This window comes from Chrysemys picta, chromosome 6, assembly GCF_011386835.1.
Source record: "Chrysemys picta bellii isolate R12L10 chromosome 6, ASM1138683v2, whole genome shotgun sequence".
Classification (NCBI taxonomy): Eukaryota; Metazoa; Chordata; order Testudines; family Emydidae; genus Chrysemys; species Chrysemys picta.
Window position 1 is genome coordinate 95,185,200 of NC_088796.1, and position 24,000 is coordinate 95,209,199.

At 40.9% G+C, this 24,000-nt stretch overlaps 1 protein-coding gene across 14 annotated transcripts in view; it reads right to left on the reverse strand.

Moving 5' to 3' along the window:
* The window catches only part of TRPM3 (transient receptor potential cation channel subfamily M member 3), a 593,201-nt gene that overhangs the window by 69,194 nt on the left and 500,007 nt on the right, over positions 1–24,000 (reverse strand). For all 14 annotated transcript variants that reach the window (XM_005297759.5, XM_005297764.5, XM_065549391.1 and 11 more), the window contains exon 9: positions 10,051–10,123. In XM_005297759.5, the coding sequence (XP_005297816.2) occupies positions 10,051–10,123 (73 nt within the window). The remainder of the gene's footprint in view (positions 1–10,050; positions 10,124–24,000) is intronic.

Consider the following 24,000-nt stretch of genomic DNA (forward strand, 5'->3'; position numbering starts at 1 on the left):
TAAGAATTAATATTAATGGACTGATCAGCAAAATAAATAAGAGCCTTTTAATTTTGCTGGTAGGGAGCAGAAGTAAACTCTTGTATTAAGGCTTGTTTTTAGTTGTTCTAACACTCTGAGGGCTTGTCTACACTTACCAGAGGATCAACGCTGTGGCGATCGATGCATCAGCAGTCGATTTAGTGGGTCTAGCGAAGACCTGCTAAATTGACCGCTGATCGTGCTTCCGTGGACTCCTGTACTCCACCTGATCAAGAAGAGTAAGGGGAGTCGACGTGAGAGCATCTCCTGTCGACGTCTCGTAGTGTGGACCCCACGGTAAGTAGACCTAAGCTACATTGATTTGAGTTACGCTATTCATGTAACTCAAATTGTGTAGCTTAGATCGACTTTTCTCTTTAGTGTAGACAAGGTCTAACTTCTTTTCTGATTTTATACTCATTATACTGAAAACTAGTCCCCACTGGCTGGGCACAGCTAACGGCTTTAAAGTACTTGAAAATGGTTCTGCTCCCATTTAGTTACTATACAAAATCATGCACCTTTCTAGAAGAAAGCAGCCCTCTGAAATCAGAAGCACAGTACTATGTAGTATATTGAACATTAAAATTCTGTGTGAAGGATAAGTCCACCCTAGGAGGGATTACACTACAATTTAATTTCTTAATTCTTAACTTTTCAGTCACCTCCTTGTAGCAAGACTAAGTCAAATATTTTTTCGTCTAAAGCAATTATTTTTCTTTAAGGGCTACATTAAAGAGTTGTGATTATGTGTCACACAGGACAGTTTCATATCACTAAGGAAAAGAGCCACAACATAAAGGTAAAAAATGCAAACAAGAAAAGAAAAAAAAGGGGAAAGAAAATGAGAACTTCAACAGAGTAAATCACTGAAGTTATAATTAAGAAATAACAATACTACTCCTGTAAATAAGACAGACATAGGTGCTTGCTATTTTTTATAAACATAGAGACTCAGAGTCTTCCCTCATTCATGCAGATAGACCTACACTGAAGTAGACCCCCTTGTTGCTACATATGTGTAAACAAGAGCAGAATCTTATCCAGTGTATTTATACCTGGGAGGGACAAAAGAAGGGCCCTATAATTCTATTTAAGTAAACAGAAAAAACCACTCCAATCTCAGGCTCTCTTGGCCTGATCCTGCTTCCATCAAAACTAGTGGCAAAACTGTCACTGACTACATTGAGGAAGGATGAGGCCCTGTGTGCCATGATGTGTGAAGATGTAAATTCAATAAATATTGCCAGATAAAAATCCCCCTCTCCCCCCAAACAAATCATCATGGCAAATCCCAAAGGGACATGTCTTCCTTGCAGATCAAGCGCCACTCAGATTAATCTTTGGCAAGGTCCTTAGGGTGGTCTGGCTTGATATTCAATTTATGTCCATCACTGGCAATCTTCTCACGCCACCCATATTTCTGGCTCCCACGTGCTTGCTGACCATGTTGTGGCATTCCATGGTACATGACTGGAATTCATTGGTCTTCCATTCTAATAATATGTCCATGTAAATAACAGACCCTGTCAAATCCTCAATGGATCTCCTCCACAAATGCTGGGAGGAAAGATGAGGCTTGCAGGGTCACTCTGAGAAATAACAGATCTGGTGGTCAGATAAAGGGATGAATTCCAGAATCAAAGAGCCTTGATGGAGAACACACAGCCACTCTTCCCTCTGATCTGAAGCAAGGAATCTCCAGTTCTGCTGAGATCAACTGCAGTAGTATAGCCTGGGGATAGAGCAGAGGTGGGCAAACTATGGGGGACCCGCGGGACCATCCTACCTGGCCCCTGAGCTCCCGGCCGCAGAGGCCAGCCCCCCGTCACTCCCCAGCTGTTCCCCCTCCCCCGCAGCTTCAGCATGCCGCACCACCAGTGTTCTGGCCTGCTGCTCTGGCCGGGCAGCACGGGCGGTGTGGCTGGCTGGCTCTGGCTGGGTGGCAGGGCTGCGAGCTCCTGCTGCCCTGAGTAGCATGGTAAGGGGGTGGAGAGCAGGGGGGCTGGATGGGGCAGAGGGTTCCAGGGGTCAGAGGATAGGGAACAGGGGACAGTTGGATGGGGTGGAGGTTGGGGGGGGCAGTTAGGGGACAGGGCTCTTTTAAATTGCCTGGGCCCCTGGGCAATTGCCCCCTTTCCCTCCCCCCGACCCCTCTTGTCAGCAGGTCTGTTCCCAAACTCTTATTCCAGTGGACACTTTTCTGTTCTATTCAGGCTCTTATCATTGTGGTATCTTGTAGTGCCTTCCAGTAGTGACACATCACTAACTTCTGTCATGTGTGGTTCATTCTCCCTCTCATCCTCTGCTCACAAAGAAAATTATCTTTACAGTGTGTTTTGTTTTGGAAGGGTTTTTGTTTTGTAATGTACACACTGCTGTGGGTTTATAGTAGAAAAGCGGAAGAAGTGGAAGGTGGTGAGGTCTGTGAGGGTCCTTAATAGCCATGGGAGTTAATTCCAAAGTCTTAGACTGGCCCCTTGGAAAGCTCTGTCTCCAGCACAGATGAGCTTTACCTTTATGGTAGAAAATTCCATTGTGCCCAGGGAGTAGAGTTGTAAACCACAGTCCTCATCCTGGAGTTTTAGGTGATCTTTTAGATATCCTGGGCGCAGGCCATTGAGTACCTTGAACTTAACTTGATGATCTATGAAAGTCAGTAGAGAGAGCAGAGGACTTGTCTGATGTGCTTGTGGTAGCCTGTGTTATTGAGGAGACATACTGCAGTATCCTGTACTAGCTGGAATGTCCTAGAGACACAGTGCTCAGTGTAAAACCTGCGATGGATTCTCTAGGATAGTCTCTCTCTCTTTTTTTTTTTTTTAATGTTCATGGTCAAGAATCTAGAGGGGGTGCCCCCGAGACATTGCATTGTCCAGATAATCATGTCTGAAGGAGAATCCAAAAGAGTCACTTCTTCCCTGATGCTTTTAAGCACAACTTCATGTCAAACATTCTCTCTGTTCCATCATATCATTAGAGCTGAAGGGTGTTAGATTAGAAAAATAACAATCTACATTGACTCCTCTGTCTCCTACTGCATTTGTATCTTGTACAGCTTAAAGAACATTACTGGCAGTTAACAAAAAAAAATTGACAATAACAATTATATTAATAAATAGGGGAGCAGTTAACAGACTCCTGCCAATCTCTGAAACATACTGTACTGAGCTAATGCCATGTCCTTTTGTGTCAAATGTTCAGTGAATTCATGGCTGACAGACCCATCACACTGTGCCTTCCAGGACAATCAGATGCTACATGATGGATGCTCTGTAAGCATGAATCATGACTTATTCACAAGCTGGAGGAGTGCACAGGCATCAGGTTTACATTAGCCTCGCAAATGGTTCAGTGAACATATCAGTGAATTATGTGGCAGTCATGTCATAATGAGTATATACCATACAGTGTGCCTCTTCCAAAATATTAACAATTCAGACACTGAAAGGACTTGGGAAGCCCTGTGTGTCCATTGGATGGAAACATGACAGTGCTGTCAACATTCTTCAGGCATTGCAAAAGCCTTGTGATCCTGCAGGACCCAGCCTTTCCCTTATAGTGTATTATGAATTGAGGATCTTTGATACACCACAAAAAACAGGCATTTGTAGTACTAATCACAGTATGTTGCCTTTAACTTTCTTGTTTCATACTTTCTTCTTGGAAAAAGCAGCTCTAACAACACAAAATCGATTGCCACTGTTGTTAAAGATAGGCAAATGTAGACTGCATGAGCTGTAGCAAGAAAATTTCTTACCACAAAATCATATAACTGCAAATCTACTTCCCACATGTTCAAGCGAGTCTTGGAACAATGTGTTGTTGTAGCACCCGGGCAATATAACCTGAAAACTGGTTTGGATACCATTCTCTGTCTTATTGGAGATCACCTTAAACTTAAAGCAAGGTGATGCTAAAGACATGATTAAGCAAAGTGCAGGTTTTTTGTGGCTCTTTAGAACAAACAAGGAAACAATCTCTCAAACTCTGTACAAGCTTTAAATATGTGAAATGTTTGAGGCAAGAGAGTTCCTGCACTATAAGGAAATGTATCTGACTCCGTCTTAAAAGGCAATGAGCTGGTAGCAAGATTCACGATAGGCAAGAATTGATGCTGCTCTGCTCCAAACCCTCCTACCGTCTACTATTCCCTATGAACTCCTCATTGTGGGTGCTGGGATTATTAATTAGCATTTATATAGCACCCAATGAGTGGTGGGCAAGGGTTACAAAATCCTTCTCAACGACATTGTGACAAATCAGCCAGTAATTGCTCTCTCTTCCCTCTTTTCCTTTCTCGATATAGCTGTAAAGATGGGCCAGAACTAAAACCCTGTATCCAAACACTCCTGAATTTCAGGATAGTTCAGGTCCAATCTTCAAAGCTTGGGTCCATATTTGCTTATTAGTAAAAAATGAAGCAAACTGATTAGCATAACTGCCTTAAACTTCTTGATTCAAGTTAATTAAAACATGCACATCTACAAAAAATGGTCAGAACTGTCATTCACTGTGAATGCAAACATGCAGAAAGTCAACTGAAAATTATTTTAGACTTGAAGAGATTTCACTTAGCTGAACACATTGATTTAAAAAAAGTCATACACATTCCCTACATTTTCCTGTTCTTTACAATCAAGAAGCTTGATGTTAACAAGAAGACAGGTGATATAAAGTAGAATCTAGAAAATTTCTCTTCTTTCATCCTCTTCAGAAAGTCAGAAATCAAGCAACTTTTGAATGGCATAAGAGATTGAAGATGGGGTGCTCAAACTGAAAATTTTAGCTCTTCAAATTCTTGAGCGAACTATCAGTGCTGCCCTCAGCATGCTACAAAATCATGGATATCAGCAAAGCATCGAAAGAGATGTAAATAAATTACCCTCAGAGGATCAACCTCCTTCTGAAATAATAGATCACTTCAATGAAAATGGTGTCTTATACTACCAATATGGATGAAGAGGCAACACCTTTACATTTACTGAGCAAGGAGAAGATATGAATAGCTGATACTTGCAAAAATGACATTCTAGACCAGACAGGACCACTGCAGGGTATATATCCTGATCACAAACTTAGTATTGCAGCAGGAGCTGGTACTGCAAAGAACTTTTTTAATAGAGAATGATCCTTCCCTGGCTTATAAATCATCCTCTTTGGCTGCACAGAGAATTACATTGTAGGAGGAGCACTACTGGGGTTGAAGTCTTTGGGGAATACATGTTGGGATTCAAACCTTGGAAAAATACCTGGAAAAAAGCAGAATGTCAAATTTTAGGAGCCGATCTGTGTCCTACTAACAAACAGGGATGAAGAACTGCAGTTTCTGTGATTGTCTTAATAGCAAATGTCAAGTTTTCACACTTTAGGCAGAGAATAGTGGAAGGATCCTGTTAAAATCATTAAGATCAGAATAACATTTTGAAATCACATATTTCCCGGGTTTGCGATTTTTATTTATTTAAGCAAAGGATGATTTTTGGTTTCTTTGGACGAACTTCTTTTCCTTAATTCTGTGTGAAAATGTCCACAATGCCTTGAGATTTTAACTACACTTGTTACTATGGAGTAGCAGCAAAACATTAATGTTAACCACAAACCAAATGGCATCTGTGTTAAAAATAAAGAGAGAGATTCAGAAATGTTATTAGAAAAGCCTTTGTTTGGTTGCTTCTATTTTTTTTTTAAAACATAAAGAAACATCTACCACTGTAATAAGATAACGTCTGCTCATTTCCTTGGTTGGCAGTCACCAACCCAGAGTAGTATTTTTAAAGTCACACATTTGCACGTGCTCAATGATCTGGTCTTTAAATAGTTAAATTATTTAAACAGAACATTGCTAGTTTACTGTTCTGTGTAGACTTTTCTTACACATGTTTGGAAGGAAACATCTGTTTATAAAACCAAACAAAAATCTAAAATGCCAGGATAGGTAAGATACTCTCTGCTTCGGCATGTGGAAAGTTAGTGGGGTGGGTAAAAGTAAATGCCTTGCTTGGCTCTGAGACAAAACAAATGAATCATCATTTAGAGATTTCCCCTCCCCCCCAATTTTTTTGGTAGGCAAAAAGTAAAATCCCATCATGCAGGACCATCAGACATGCATGCCTGGATATTTGCACTCTATATTGTCTCATCTGTGCCTTATAATCATGCTCAATGATCAGAAATCAAAAGCAAAGCAAAACTCTTATGTCAAGCCAAAACTTGAACCATCTGAAGATTTGGTCAGTCATGGGACTGGGAGAAAGAGGAGGTGCTATCTGCATCTCTGTTAGAACCAGGAGGATCTTCCCATACTTCTCCCTGCTTTATAACCTATGTCGCAGTCACTATTCTTCATCTTTTGATTCTCACAATATGCCAGTCTGTCAACCAAAGGAGCTGCTACTGATCATAAGGCATTCATCTCCCTGGTGGGGCTGAGTGCTCTTCTTTCCCCACAAGCCCAGATTCCTTCAGCCTGCAGGGCAAGAGACCAGGGGGAAACTCAGGCCTTGGCTACACTTGCAGCTGTACAGCGCTGTGAGGTAAACCTGTCTTCGTACAGCTGAGTAGGGAAGAGCGCTGCAGTCTGTCCACACTGACAGCTGCCAGTGCAGTGGCGTGGCCACACTTGTAACATATGCAGCTGTGTTGGGAGCAGTGCATTATGGGCAGCTATCCCAGCATTCATGTGCCTGCAACATGCTTTTCAAAACAGGGGGTGGGGTGGAGTGTGACAGGGAGTGTGGGGGGAGAGAGAGTGCTTTTTGGAGCGTGTCAGCTCTCTATTTTGCAAGTTCCAAACTCCCGGCCCCCTGCTCATTCATTCACTCACTCAAAGCAAACAGCAAACTGTTTGTTTTTCTCTGTGGTAGGAGCTTTGAAACCGGCACTTCCGCATTCCTGCAGCCGATTACAACAATGGAGAGGATTGGCCACTTGACAAGGTGATCAGTACAGCGCTGCAGGTTGTTTCCTGGTACACACTCACAGGGAAGAGTCGTAGCCACTCCGCTGTATCTCTTATGCTTCTCGGGGAGGTGGACTACCTGCAGCAGTGTACCCAGGGAGATACAGCGCTGTAAGTGCCCTGCCAGTGTGGACGGGGAGTGAGTTATAGCGCTGGGGAAGGCTTTACAGCGCTGTAACTTGCAAGTGTAGCCAAGGTCTCAGCCCTGAATAAGCAGGCACAATTCCCATTAAGGCCTTGGCTACACTTGGGGATTCACAGCGCTGCCATGGCAGCGCTATGAAGCGCGAGTGTAGTCGCGCCGCCAGCGCTGCGAGAGCTCCACCTCTCCGAGGGGAATAGCTTGCAGCGCTGCGAGCGAGTGTGCAGCGCTGCAGGTGCTGATTACACTGGTGCTTTACAGCGCTGCACTCGCTGCGCTCGAGGGGGGGGGGGCGTTTTCACACCCCTGAGCGCAGCAAGTTGCAGCACTGTACAGCGCCAGTGTAGCCAAGGCCTAACTTAAATTAAAGCTGCACTTTGTTAGTCCCACACTGAATGTAGTCACATTCAAGTCTCCCACATGGCAGCGCAGACCACCAAATCCAGAAAATAGGGATCAGCTTGGTGACAATTGTAGGAAAATTTCTTAGGCAGCAGAATGGCACCCCCAAAATACCATCTAATCTTCCGGTTCTTATTTCAGCACGGTGATTTAACTGGCTCGTTATCTGTTAAGGGGGAACACATTGCTGGAATTCCATGCAAACATCAGACCATAAAAAATATGTTATCACATTTCATTGTTTTTCAAACCATTTCTGGTAGGAACAGAAAAACATTGGGAAGGGTTCATTATTATCTGCATACTTTAACACATTAGGGCAGTATAACATATGCACCCCATCCTGCACACCATATGCACATACATTTCTTATTAGGCTTCTTGAATTTTAATACTATATAAATGAGAGCTCATATCGTGTGTGTGAGAGAGAAACGTGGACCCTCTTCACAATGGACTCAGAAGTTGAGTTGTATATTTGAAGTTTGTAGCAAGTGAGATGGCAGAAATGCTGAGGAACATGGTAACACCCTGTGTGCTGTTTACATATGGCAGTCACCGTTCATGCCATAAATATTTCCAGAACTATTCTTAAAAGAACTGCTTGATGTTTAAAAATATTATTCCATTTTTCAGCCAATACAGTTTGTGATAAATAGTTGAGTGACAACAGTTGTAGATACTTATTTGTACTCCCTATTTTTACAAAGATGGGATATTTGTAAATGGAGAGCTAGATCCTCCAAACACAAGTTCAGGTGAATAGCACTTAATCATGCAAGTAGTTCTGTTTTGCCACAGAATTCCAGTTTGTTTAAATTAGTTTTGTGTTTGCAAGCAGATCTTACTCCGTAGCGATCTACCTGTACCTTTTTGATGGATCATACCCTGAAATCAGTAGAATGACTCATGTGAGTTAGGACTAATTGTATAAGTGTCCGTAAGATTGGATCCAAAGTAAATCAAAATGTGAAAATATTTTAAAAGCGAATAAAAAGCTGATTTGTCATAATGCAATCTTTTAAATTTACTGAATAGAAGAATAGACTTAGATTATTATGGGGCTACAGACAGACAGATGGAGCAAATTGAGGAGTTTTCCAAGTATGTGATCATTACCTATATAAGTAGCCCAGATCTCACTTACAGTTGTCTCAGTTGGAAGTAATTCCACTAAGAATCTAGCCCAGTATCTCCCTGCTGTATCTTATTTCCTTCAAAAGATCACCAAAGTTAGAGATAAAGATGTAGAGTAGTTTCTTCTTAAAATATTCCCAATTTTACCTAAAATAAGCATATGAGATTACCTCTATTTGTACTCCTCTCTACTAATTGTAAGTAAGGCTACGTTTATGTCACGGAGGTCACTGAATCCAGAGATCTCCGTGACATTTTCTGCTATAGCCCCTGGGTCTGTGGGACTCGAGCTGGCAGCCAGCGGGGCCCGGCAAGGTTTCAGCAACAGGGGTCCCCCTGCAGATTTCCAGCGACAGTTGACAGCTGCCTCAGGGGGCCCTACTCAGGATTCTAGCGACCGGGGACAGCCTCACGGGGGGAGGGTGGGAAAGGGGGAAGAGAACCCTGAAGCTCCCAGCCACCACGGTGGTGGGGAAAACCATGGAGCTGCAGCAGCAAAAGTCAGACAGGTCACGGCTTCTGTGAATATTTGTTTATCGCCCATGACCTGTCTGTGACTTTTGCTAAAAATAACCATGACAAAATCTTAGCCTTAATTATAAGGAAGACTCTGAATACTGCAAATAGTATGGCTATATACCCGTTACACTGACTATTATCTAAGGTAATCGGTAAGATTTTAAGGGTCACCACTGTATTACAGCACGTTATTCAGTCCATCATTCTGCTGGTTCCCCAGAGTGCATGAATAACTAACACAAAAGACAAATGGCTGCTAGCAGACTATATTTTTGACAACTTTTGATAGAGAGACTATGTCATTTGATGAATTACTTGGTGATTCATCATAATATGATAAAGTAAGCACACACAACCATACCCTACATCTCACCTATCATTGTGTAACAATGCACCACATTATTTTTGGTAAAATTGTTTGGCCAAAAAAAAAAAGTAGATCCAATCAGCTATTGTTTAAGAATGTATTACAAACATTAATTTACAACAGACCATTTTAAATTGAGACAAATTATCAAGTATATTTTACAGAGCATGGAGATGCCTGCATTGTAGTGACATTAAATATTCTCTCTGTGTTTCTTTAGGTCTCTGTTTCCTTGCACACTGATGTTTCTTCTGACACAGTACTGTTGGTTAAGATTAAGGATTCAAGGAGAAGAAAGGGGATTTTTTAAATGTTAATGCATGCATTGGATTGTGCAGTCTGAGAAGAAGTTGAAGCATCAAGTACTTATTGTTTCTTCCTATAATTTACCATTTAGATACTTTATACACTGTCAATAAATGCAGGGTTGCAGTACATCAGAGACAGAGTTAAACCATTTGGATTTTTAATGGACTCACTGTGCAGTGAAACTCTATTTACCTTTTAGTAATGCTGTCAGGATAGCTAAATCAATGTCCTGGTGTCCTTCCGATCCCATGCGAAATACTGTAATCTGCAATTTAGAAGACAATGCCACTGTCAGGAATTTGTTCAGTTTTCACTCACATAGAAATTAAATCAGTGCAGCAACATTTGATCCCAAAAGACCACAATGGCTGCAAAGTGATTATCTAGCCATAGTCATAGAGTAGTAAGTATATTAGATGGCATTAACACGAATAGGATTTCTGTGCCATATAATTCACAACAGTAAATGGCATTAATGACCATGCAACAGAACCTAGCCAGAATCTTTTGAGTGAGAGCTACAGGGCCAAAATTAAGGAGGAAATTATATCCTTCTGTTAAAATTAGATTTAATGGGTCAAAATTATTACTGCACTGGAGTTAATCAGGGATGAATTTGGTGCAGTAGGCTTATAAGCGGAGGACGGATTGGTAAACATCAAGGGTCATTCTCCATCATTCAAACCACAACCCTACTCAGCACCATGATTTCAGACTGCAGCAAATTAGTTACATATAATCCAGATTACACATTCTTTTAGATCAATTAAGTCCTAGTTAAGACTTGGGTTAAACATTTACAAACGCAAACTCTCTTGCTCTCTCCTTGCATGAAGAGTAAAACTCTCGCTCCCCACCACCCTTCACACACCCCCTCCCACTTGTGATAAGAGCAGCAACAAGCACTCCAGCTTGTGTGCCAGTTATCTACTAACACATTAGATATCATAGCATCCGTTTTATGTCAACTTTTTCCAATTCCCTGTAGCAATTGATATTGGGTACTTCCTCCAAAAAGCTGTTCACTTGTCATCACTCAGTTCCCTTGAAGGGTACCATATTGTGTTGCTCCACTGAGCCAAACTAAATTTCTCAACCTCTCTCTTTCTCCCCTACCTACACTGGCAATTGAATGACAAAACTTTTGTTTTTCAGAGGTGTTAACCCCTCCCCCCCCAAGACAAAAATTTTGCCTCGTTGTTGGCAGAAGCACTCTCCTGCTGACGATGCAAATGCCGCTCCTTGGGGGGTGGAAGTTTTTTGTCAGCAGGACAGCCAACAAACCGTGGCTACACTGTGTGCCTTTTAGCAGCATGGCTGTAGTGACACAGCCATGTCGCTAAAAGCGGTGTAGTGTAGACATAGCCTCAGTGTCACCTTGTCTCCGTTAGAGCTCACTGACAACTCACCCCCGTTTAGTGTCCCAAATAAACAGTCTTGATATCTGGGATAATTGATTCTGAAATCTCTTATACATCTGTGTAGCTCTAGGTTTAGTGACTACAATATGAAAGCTTGTGATGTAAATTTGCCTCTTAATTCTAGTAGGTGACTATTGCTCTTATATAAAGAGAGGAGTTAAAATAGGGCTATATTGTGGGCAAACACTGTGAAAGCTTCCTCAAGCAGTTCTGTCTATGCATCTCACCTGTGTTATTCCAGTCCTGAACCCCAAACTACCTTTGCCAAATTGACAACATTTATGTCCTTTGATGGGTGTCTTAAGAAGTGTTTAAATTCAGTTCTGTCCTTGCTAACTGAGCATTTGTTTTAAAATGGCCAAAGGATAATGTTTAAATAGTTGCGACTCTGACGGAATTAAATGCCAGAAAGCTGGCCTACTCTGTGTAGAGTCCTCATTACAGAACCAAGACTTTTTTTAACCAATGCCAGCAGTTTGTCATCATCAAACCAGGTGGATTCAGATTTATTTTTTCCTGAGGTGGTAATTATAGGTTTGAGGAAAAAAGCTTTTGGTTTGGAGGAGTATTTTATACATCTATATTCAACAATAGATCAGCAATATGTGAAAAACTGTCAGTAGCACAGATAACTTTTGTACCCTGCTGCAGTGTGATTTCTGTTGGGCTGCTGTAATTCTTAGGCTGTTTAATTAAAGAACAGGGCTGCGTGTTCCTGTCAGCTTTTATTTGGAATACATCAGCTCTCTCTGAGATACAACAAAAAGGATAACGAAGCCACACAAAATAATACCTGGGAGAGACAGGGAGGCGAGAAGTAAGGGAGGCATGCCTGGGTGGGAATCAGGAGTTGCACTAATACCCATGACTAAGGGCTGTTTTCACCTTCTCAGAGATAAAGGATAAGGGGCCAAAGATGAACTGCACTGTTTCCAGGTTTATATTTGTTTAGAGTGGCTGTGAAGAGAGGGTAATTGGTCATAAATTAGGGATTTTTACATATGCTCTGCAGGGCTATGGATTGTTTAGGTGTCCCTCAATTCCCATACTCACAGGGATGAGCATGTAGGGCCAAATCCTGAAGTCCTTATTCAGGCAAAACTCGCACTGAGCCTGAGAGGTGCAAAGCCCCCATAACACACACTGAAATAAATCTGAGTTACTCTTGTCGAGCATCTTTCTGAAACAGGCCATTGACTAGGATGAGGGTTTTGGCTAAGCAAGGAGTTAGAAAGAATCTCAGGATTTGGCCCATACCTTTTTGGTCCCGAAATCTTCACCGATGAATAGAATATTAGTTTCAAATATCATTAATGTCTGTCTCCTGATTGCTACTGACTATTTCCAGCTAGCCTAGTGGGGTAAATCTTCTCAGTATACTGAAAAGCAGTATCTGGATGTTATTAAAACAGCTCACTGACCACTTGGGGTAGTTAAATTTGCCCTGACATTTGCAGAGTAACCCACTCTAAGTACAGATGATAAAGGTAAATGTCAGTGAAACAAACATGGTCTTTCTAATGGTAGTCACCGTATTTCCCTCACTGGATATGCATACATGATTCTCCCATTAAGATAAAAAAGAACTGTACATCCATGCACTGAGGTGTGTAAAGATAGCTAAACTTTCTGGGGAAATGATCAAATACTGTTTTATTTAAGGGAACACAAGTCACAAGCTGAACTATCGGGTTGCTACTGCAACTCTAAAATAAGAGTACTTAAGTGATAGGCCTACAACAGACACTGTTCTTTGATGTTGACCTACATTTTTCTTTTCTAAAATTTTATTCCATTACTCTAGTTATTTCACCTTATGGACCACTTTAAAGAGAGCCACTGCCTCCTTGGGGTTCACATCCTTTATATATTAGTAATCAGCATTTGGTTACGTCATGCAGTATATTGTTACTCTATTTTATGTTGATAAGTTAATTGCCTAGCCCCCTAAATCGTATCTGTTGCATGGAACAGTCTATTGTGTATTATATATATTTAAATTATTTACCTTTTAATTGAGAACCATGAGACGGTATCTGATTGTGTTGGCCTGGATCTCCTCTTTCCCATGCAAAATGGAGGAAGGTCAGCTGCTTATGCTGTACCATTCCCCTTTTCTCTGGACACTAGGGAAGGAATTCCATGAGGTCATAGTATGTGCAGAGAGGATACTGGATAGACCGAGGGAGCTAAGAGAGACACATCATTTCCCATCCTCACACTAACAGTGCTAAAGCAGAAAAGAGACCGCAGCCAGGGCCGCCCAGAGGATTCAGGGGGCCTGGGGCAAAGCAATTTTGGGGGCTCCTTCCATAAAAAAAAGTTGCAATACTATAGAATACTATATTCTCATGGGGGACCCTGCAGGGCCCGGGGCCTGGGGCAAATTGCGCCCCCCCTGGGCGGCCCTGAATCCAGCTATGCCTGTATTATCTCTTCTGTGGAATACACCCTCCAGTGGCAGCCACACTCAGGTGAAACCCTCATATTTTAAGCTCTTTGGGGCAGGAAGCTTGATTTCTCATTTGTCTCGCACTATGGAAATAATTCTCCAAATTGTATTGTGGAGAATTTGCTTTTTTAAACTGTTCTGTGATTTTGCCTCTGCTCTGCTGGACAGTTCTAGAAATGGAACCCCTGGTACAGATGCCAAATAAACTTCCTTTTTTTGATTCATTTATTAAGGTTATAATTTTTGCACATCATTTGTAAACTGTTTGCAGGAAAGTTCTTTCTTTTCTTCCCCCACTGGTATATTGGCTGACAAATACAGGGGACAAAAGTGGTGGCGTGTTCTTTAAAAGACCTGTCAAATGTTATTAAAGAGCAACCGCACTTAAAGGTCATTTGAAGAGCACACACTTCCCCATGATACTGCTGTGGCTTTTGCTTGTTTTGCAGGACCAGTCTAATGGAGACCTGTCAATTAACCTGTGAAGAGTTAACCATCTGACAACTTTCCTGGTGCTGACCAAAACTCTTAGGCAGTCGGGGAATTCCCCTGTACATTTCAAAATGCTTACCAGTTCCTCAGAAATGGTGCTAGCAAAGTTTTAGGGTAAAATTATCAAAAGTGCTTAAAGTGATTTAGGAGTCTTAGTATCATTCCCTTTCAATGGGGCTTAGGCTTATGATGATTTTACCCTTTGCCTTTTCTTTTTTAAAGCCTACCACAGAACTACAGAAAGCAAATAGCCTTGATTTCTGTCCTACAAGAATGAAGAAAGAACAATTGAACATCCCTAAAAACAGGAAACATACATTCTAAAGCATTTACTTACAGAGCTAAACAAAATAAAGATATATTAAATTATATTTCAAAAAAGTACTATGTGCCTGTACTTAAGACTGCATTATTTTTAATCTGTTAAGAGGAAAGAAGGGAAAGATGTATAGTATTATACAGCCTGATATTGCCATTCATCTGCTAACTGGAAAAAGCAAATTACTAGTCTAGACTCAGGATTTCACATTATGCTGACCTGGCTTGAACCTCATCTTTAAACAGATTTCCATTCTTCCAAGTATGGTTGAAACTGTTTTATCTACTCAATTGTTTCTTTTGGCCCTGAAAAATCATGTTCTTTTTCTGGTAGAGAGAGGGGGAAAAAATCTCCATTTTTCCTCTAGACTGAGTCACATTATTTTTATTTGTAGCTGGCTCTTTGAATCTGTTAACCTGAGTTCTTTTTAAGAAAATGATTTTTACTGTCTTTTGTTGTTGCTGCTGCCGCTTCCATCTTCTGGAAATGCTGATACTGTTTATTGACATGCCATGACTCTTCCAGGCACTAGGTTGAGGCAGGAGGCCTGCTAGAGAACAAGTGCAAGTTACAATCACAGCACAAGCCTTTGTTAAATGAGGGAGGGTTTCTTTTCTCTTTTTAAATCATTTTTTCTTGTCTTCACAAAAGCAAATAGCCCATTTGAGAAAAACGTCTTAAGAGGAGGGCTGCCCAATAATGCAGTTAGAGTTTCTGACACCTGGAAACAGGAGCAAAGCCTCCCCATTTCCAACAATGGGTGGCACTAACATGCTGCAAAAGCAGCAGTCATGTGCACCTGGATGATTGCTGAGTCTAGCTCTATGCATAGTCCCCTTGCTGCATCCTTGTTGTTTTTCTCTGTAAAGAGCAAAACATGTATTTTCAGTCCAGCTGATTTATATTTGACTTTAGTGAAGGAATAAACATCCAATCTCTATGAGAGAGAAAGCAGAGTGCCTCTCATTATGTAGGATCAACAATAATGTTCTTTAGGTGCAGGAAGGTCCCATGTGTAGCATGGAACGCAGTTCTGCAGGGCTCCTTTCACGCTGCCATGGTGCAGGAGAAAGGTCGGACAATGGGAAGTCATACAGTGTGGATCTGCTTGTCAACCGCCTATATGAGCTTGATGGAGACGGACACACAATAGCAGCCAGAGAATAAATGCAGTGCCAGACAGGATTCTCCCCTCTTTGCTCCCACAAAACCTGCCATGTACATGGACCAGGATTCACCCCTAAAAATATTAGGAAAAGAAAAGTCCTGCGAAGGTCCCTTTCTCCCCTAGTGTGGATTTTACTGAATGCACGTTAATGTGACCAGGATTAACCTCTAGAGACAGCTAGCTGTGTTCTAATCCTTCCGAGGAAAAAGTGCTGGGAAGTCACTGAGCCAAACCAGACTGTCACTGCAAGCACAATGATCACAGCACACTGTGATACTTGCCAGCTGTAATTACAGTCCAGCAGGGTAGTAAACTCATTTTCAGGCAAGGCAGGTAGAAACCAAGTAAAAAGGGGACAGAGAGGAAGGGGCAGGATAGAAAGCAATTAAGAAAAAAAAACTGCCCTGACTCCAGAATTCTTTGCCAAAGCACTCATTTAAAATCAGCACTGTTTTCTCCCTAGTGAAAACCCGTTTCTTCCTTGACTGATTCCCTTTTTCTTCCCCTTCTCTGTGTGGTTCTGCCTCATCATGGTAGGTTTTATCTAATATGATGTGCCCCATTGGTTAGCAGCCTTCACTGTGATTCTGCATTGCAATTCTGCAAAATACAGTAGGTTGTTTTGTTTTAGCTGAGGGCATCTTAGCAAATAGTGAACATTCAAAAATGATTTACATCCCCAAAAGAACGTATGCTACATCAGGAGTTAAATATACAGCATTTCCCAGATTGTCTGTGTGTGTACAACACATACTTGCTGTTTTGCAGTGCCTGTGTGCAAGGCACACAGACCAGAGTTGCATAGTATGGGGACTTTTGAAAATTTGGGTTAAGTGTCTAAAATATTTCAGTTTACAACAGTGTTGCTGGAATATTTTGGATTTTTACTATAGAACACTGGCAAATTACATAACAAAAAGAACTCTAAACTGATAATTTTTGTTACATATATACACAACAAATGTATGTTGTAGGGACGGAATGTTTCGTTCACACAGTTTTACTTTGTGTGAAATGTCAACAAAATGGGTATTTTCTCAAGGAAAACTTGCAGGTACATACAGAAAAAATTCTCATTTTTTTGATGCAAACATTTTGTTGCTCAATATAGGCACATCCTTTCTTAAGATATGCTATACTTTAGTGCTATGGTACTCAGACCTCAGTGGTTCAGGAGCTAAATTAGCAATCAGCATTACCCAAAAGAGCCACAGTAGTGTGAATTCATTGTTTCATTTACTATAGTGCTATATATTCATATTTAAAGAGTATGATGGGGGAAATATTTATAAAATATTATTCTCACAGCCAAATGACTGACCAAGTATTATTTTACCAACTACAATTGGTTAATAACATAGTAGATGCATCCCAATTGATTAATAACTTAGATTAAAAATTAAATCACACAGTGCTTGAATATCATGTGCTGCAAACAGCTGCAGGAGACACATTAAGAACTGCATAAAAGTGTCTGGACAGACTCTGTATAGCATGGAGCAGAAGCCCATAGTGGGGAAAGGCAAGGGCATGCACTGTAGAGCCATGTTTATGTGGATCCATTAGCCCCAGTACCTTATACAATTGGCACAGAGGGAGTGCAGCCACTATTCCAGCCTAATCCCCCCCTTCCTCAGCTGCTCCATACACCACCAGAACCTGAAAGTTCATGGTTTATGTGGGTGGAGTGTATTTCACCTCTAGAGGGAGCAGAAGCAGCAGTAGTTAGGTGTAGCAGCCACAACCCTATACCAACTTCTGCATCTCGAGTGCATGGAATGTGACTAGATTTGTCTTTAGTAAATGTTAAGAAACAAAGGTTCTTTGGGCCACCGACTCGTTTAATCCCTTCCCTAACCACATCACAGTGACCCTCCTTCGAGACTTCTGGAACCTGTTGTAACTATTTCAAACATCTGTCACGGGGGTGGCTAGGGTTGCCACCTCTGAGATACAAAACACATAAATGGGACATCTGGGATGGACACCTGAGGCCATAAAACTGGACAGCTGGCAGTGTTTACTGAGCACCCTTACAGATTTCCTGGGACCGCTACCTCAGAAAAGGGACAACCTAAACTGCTAGCAACCCTAGGAGTGGCTCAAGAACAAAGCAAAGTGCTGCCTCCCCCTAGCACCTGAGTGCATACTTCCGCTACGCCTGCGGCACCTGCCGGCATGAGGAGCTTGGGAATGAATGGGTGTCCCCGGCATGGCAGTGCAGCTTGATTTTTACAATATATATTTTAACTCTTTTTTTCGCTGATGTGGTAAATCGCAGCTACCCAATGAGGAGAGGGAAGGACTGAAATCAACTCAAATTTCTAGCTGGCATCAATTTGAAAAGAGAGGAAATGATAACATCTGAGCAGAGCGGACGCAGCACACAGAAAAGCATTTTACTCTGTGTCTCTGGAGAGCCCAGAAGCACAGGAGCAAATTTATTCTTTACGTCTCGGATTTATGATGCCTGCTGTCAGACCTAGGGACAGCTGAGGATACAGGCTAAGCTGCAGTAGCAGTGACAAGCACAGGGCGAGCAGCTGGTAGTACTCCTTCTATAGGCTGTAATCATATTACAACATATTAAGGCACGGCAGGTTATTCATCCTTTTGGACATAGGTCATATTTTTCCACCGTCATTTTAGTATGGTTATTTGGGGAGGGGGGAAATGTACAGTGAGCCAACGTTAATTTAAAATGATGTTCCTGTTTCCTCTGTCTTTGACTATATTGCCAGTGCCTTCTCTCACCTCTCGTCAACACATGAATTGTATGTCAGTGTTGTATAGTTACATACATCTGAAAGAAAAGTCAGCGCTGTTTGCAGCGGAGCAGGCAGGATTATTAATATGTTCTGAAACTCTTACGTTTCTCATGCTAGAACAGTTCTACAGAATAGTCAAATCACTCCAGTACGTTTTAGCATTTATAATTCAGCTAATTCTGCCTGATTATTCCCCTGACACTTAGAGCAGAATCAGTTTAATTAAGCAAGCCATTTAAGGTGGTCAGCTATATACAAAGTCTGAGAATTGTGGCAATTAATAATCCTATGTAACTGGGGTAAAAACTGTCTGGGACAGAGGTACAGCTCAGATCAACATGATATGAGTGGGTGAGCAGGTGGGTGATGCTGGAGGAGACAAGATGGTGGTCAGATCAGGAGAATTCAGCAATGGAAAGAGAGTAAAGTGTTTAGAGAAAATCAGATCAAGTCAGTGGCCATTTTTGGTGAGTGAAATGATCCAGGCTTGCAGGTCAAAAGAGGAGGGGAGGTCAAGGGGCTGAGGAGCAAGGGGAGTATGTTAGAACATTAGTTGTAAAAGTTCTGAATTTACAATTCCTCCCTCTACCTGATAGCACGAGAACTCTGTGCATATTCTTCCTTGATCTGAAAGTTTGTGTGTGTGTCATCAGCCTAATGAGGTGGAGAAAAGCAGGAGCACAAACAACAACAAAAAAATCCTAATTCATGTATGTAGGGCAATGGTTCTTCAAAGCACAACACATAGATCTAATCAAAATTCTGAAATATACGGAAGTGTGAATGTCTGTAATTGGAGGATTTTCTCTGTGGATCAACAGTCACAGATACGGCAACAACCCTATGACTGGGTGTGTGTGAAACACTCCTACAACTACATCATTGTTTCTGGAACCTATACTTCTGCCATCAAGCATTTCAACTGAACACATTTGTATCTAAATTTAGATCACCAAACGTTGTATTTCTCATTTTAACCCCTTCAGTGCTACCAGCCTTTTGACTAGAACATATGGACAAACCAGACGGTGGTGAAAATAACACCTACAGCAATCCTTTGTACTATGGCACTTCCATGCTAGGATCTCAGAGCATTTTACCAACCTTAATGAATTAGGTCTCAATTTCTTTGTGAGGTTGTAAGTAGTGTTCTCTCTCTCTCTCTTTTTTTTTAATAGATGAGGAAAGGTGAACGCACATGTTGAGTAACTTGCTCAAGGTCACATAGCAAAGGAGTGGCAGAGCAGAGGAACAGAATCTAGACATCCTGACTCCATCTCCTATTCTTTAAGCCGTGTTTTTATATCAACAATTTATGAATACAAACACAAGGAATGTGCTTCCACAGAGAGCTGGGAATTTCAGAAATTGTATGAGGAGAGCTGGGGAAGTAAGGCATGTTTAAGTGAAGAGACACTAATATTCATTTAAAACTGCACAGTAATTCCTGACTTCTTTCACCACATTGACTCTGGGACAGAATGTCAAACAAATATGATCTTGTTTAATTTTTAAAATGCTAAAGGAACATCCATTATTTCTTATGCTTTAGAGAGAAGGAGTGTTCTTTAGATGCCCTGACTATATACAAAATCAAGCTTCCTTCATAGGTTTTTCTACAAACAAAAAGTGACTTAAATAGGTTAACAGTAAAATGGGAATTGAGTGGCATAGTGAATAAAATATTGAAGCATTACCTCTTGGAAGCTAGTCTGAATTCTAAATAACAGAAATTTTGATGGGTTTAGAACAGACATATTGCAGCTTACTAACCCCAATATAGACTAGGAGGCTACTATTCTCACACACTGTTCCACTTATTCTAGAAAAGTCAGACATTGCTTCCAGGACATGTTTGGAACAAGCCTTATATAGAACTTATTTACAGGAGAAAGTGTGCACAGAAATTATTGCCCTGTTAGGTTGGTGCATTCTTTGGAAAGGGTTCAGAGGACAATGAAGCAACGGGCCTCTCTTCCATGGATGGAGATATTTAGGTTCAGTTGCCAAGACTTTGTTGTAGTGATGAACCATTTGTGTACTGTTTGAGATATCTGTATCTTTTAGAACCTGAGCTCTCTATGATCTTCTTGTATGCCACCTTCTGGCAGCATATTCTTGAGTAGTTCATTTCTGTGCGGGTTATACCTGACCAAATATGCGCCTGTTGTTACCTCACCCTAGGTCTGTGGTGCACTTGCTGACCAATCTTGAACAAGAAAAATTCTTTATATGTGCCTGTAAAAACAAGTCAGCTCCACACTGGGCTTTCATTGGAAGAGTCTTGGCCCATAACGTCTCTTTCCTACACCTGTTAAAGAACTGTAAAATTGGACTGGTTTTGGAGCAGGATTTAAATATGGAAGCCATGAGCAGGACTAAGGGCTAACCAAAGAGAGATCTAGAATTGAAGTTCTGGTGCTTTAAGGGAGTAAGACTCTAAGTAAATGCCCATAGCTGCATGTACTGGAGATATATTGTTCATTATTTTAAAGAATTTTGTCTGCATTCATCCCATGCACTGCTTTGAAATTGACCCAGTCAGCAGCTGTGTCTCTGCTTTTAACTGAAACTGAAAACACTAGCTTCAGAAGCAGGAGAGGATGGAGGGTTCAGTTGTTAGGGCACTATCCTGACACTTGGGAGATCCAAATTCAATTCCCTTGCTCTGCCACAGACTTCAAACTCTGCTCTTGCTTTTTAAAATATCACCAACAAACCTTTGTATTACATGGGTATGCAGATTATTTTGCATTACAAAATGTGTCTGTGTATATATTCTATATTTTGATTGATAATGATATCAGAAAGAACAGGAGTACTTGTGGCACCTTAGAGACTGTTAGTCTCTAACTTAGAGGCTATAGATAAGTCTCTAACTTAGAGACTAACAGTCTCTAAGGTGCCACAAGTACTCCTGTTCTTTTTGCGGATACAGACTAACATGGCTGCTACTCTGAAACCTGTCAGAATGATATCAGACTGATGGCAGGAACAGATCACCAAAAATAGTTATGAATTATTACCTTCCAAGCTGGTTAGCAGTCCTTTGAACTACTGATCAGTTAGCAATTGGAAAAGACCAGTTAATAACATTTGTAGTGTTAAAATTTACATTGCACTTTCCAAACACTGGTCTCATTCCTGCAGCACACAGCATGGGACTAGACTGCTGTGTCCATGCACAGCCCTCCCTAAAGTGTTTGTACAATGCCTATTGTAACAGGGGCCTGGTTTATGATTAGATGCTATTGCAATACAAATAATAAGTAATAAACAATAGGGCTTTGTGCAGGTGCAGCAGTCCATCTAGGCTATAGATAAGAGATATTACCTGCCTTAAAGAGCTTATAGTCTACATAAGAAAGACAGAAACACAGGAAAACAGATCAGGACAGAGATAGTGAAGATGAGAGGATTACTGATAAGTAGAGGAAAGGAGAAGAAGGGATTGCTTGAAGCAGTGGGTTTTCATGAGGGAGCTGGAAGAGGTAAAGAGAAGGTGTCTGGAATAATTATTTAAGATGCCTGGGCACATATATAAACAATGATCACACCATATAAACTGGACTATGTTCCAAACCCTCCAAGATTTATTGCTTCAATAATGGGCCAGTTTCTGCATCACCTCATGTAAAACATCCCTCCTCCGCTCCCACACACACAGTACCAGTTTGCCTAAGTTTTCGTTATTGAAGTTACAGATAAACAAGATAAATAATAGAAAGTGGTCTCTCCTGAAATGTTTGCTAATGCTACAAGAGACACAAGGTGTATTAGCAAATCTGTACTATAAGTGGCAACAGAAACTGTTTGTTTAAATTTTCTCAACTGTAATTTTTGTCACTGAGTTTGTGGGGGAAAAAAGAACATGGTTTCTACAAGATCAAAACCACTTATTATGAGCTAACTTCATTTGACCTAAATGTATGAGCAATGCATATCAGATAAAATGAAAGACATACTTACTGAATGTAATTAATGGGTCAGAGATTTTACTTAGCACTTCAAAGTTTCTTGAGTTAACAAGGAGTATCTTTTATTGGTCTTTACATACTAATAGTGGGGCAGCAGTAATGGGATGAGGTAACAGAGGTTCATGAAACCATCATAATTTCATACCCTAGCTTATACTGCAGGTTGACATTCTTGTACCTTTTGCATATGGGAATCTCTTTCCCCCTCTCCCTTTTTTCAAGTTGCAAAGCAACTGCTGTAATAAAAATACTACAATGATTACCTTGCAAACTTAATGGCTGCTTTTTTCTTTTTTCAGTGCACATTGTTTCACACACAAAACGTATCAGAATTTATGAAATGAAAATAACTAAAATTGCAACAAACTGTTTCTTAAAGACCTAGTATTCTAATTCTGCCCTCATTGAAGTCTATGGCACAGCCAAATTGACTTTAATGAAAACAGGCACAGACCTACAACTAGCCTACAATTTTGAACAAGTAAAATAAGAGCGTCTCCAGAAGAAAAAAGAACCAAATAAGACTGGCAGGAAATAAAACATATTGAGAGCCACTATTAGTCAGCTCCTGCACCCCTTAGTTACACAGGTAGTCCTTACTTATTAGAATAGTCTTATTGAAGTCACTATGCCACTGGTGTAAAGAAGACCTGCTTATGTGAGTAAGGGCGGCAGGAATGGGCAATAAATCTCATTGAAATCAATGGGACTTGGGCACATGCTTCAGTGTTTCCCTGAATGGGGATAGATTTAGCTACATGCCGGTCCCTAAAATCTAATTTCTGCAAAGGGCTGAGCACCCTCAACTTGCATTAAAGTTAGAGTTGTCGTGCTCATCACCTTGCAGATTAGTTCCCTCACATTAGATGCAGAAGATTAATTTAAAATCAATTAATTTCATGTTAGGAATCTCACAGAATGTTTTTATGGACTAACGGCCAGTTGTTCTAGCAACCAGTAAATCACTAGCTGCCTAGAATAGCTGCTTTCCTTCTTCAGATCTTCATTGCCAAATTATATGCTCAACAGAGCAGCCATAATCCTCCAGAAAATCAGATTTTACTGTTCATAAATATGGTACCGCCTCTTCCTGCTCCAGTAGAAAAAAATGCCATCAGCTATCAAGAATTTTAGCTGAGATAAATTATTCATTAACTTGTTCTTGAAAGCTGATTTTTTTAAAAACTATAACTAAATAAATATTTCAACCTTTTGGGAAAGTGTCAGAGGGAGGAAAAAGATACAATAGGTTCATGAAGCACTAAAAGCTCATTGGCCAAAAAATAATAAAGATAAAGTAAATGACATTTCTGATGTGCGGTAACTAACTGTAAACTGTGTTTGTGAATAGTGTCTAATTAGGCAGTAAATTCAATAAGTCTGGTCCTGCAAGCTCCTACATATGACTGTCTTCACTGGGAGCAGATTGTGCTCAGCACCTCACAGGGTCAGGTCATTGCTAGTATCTGTCCTAGAAACTTTGTTAGTGTGGCTGAAACCAGATAGATGATGATGATGATGATTCTTCTTCGTCGTCATCGTCTT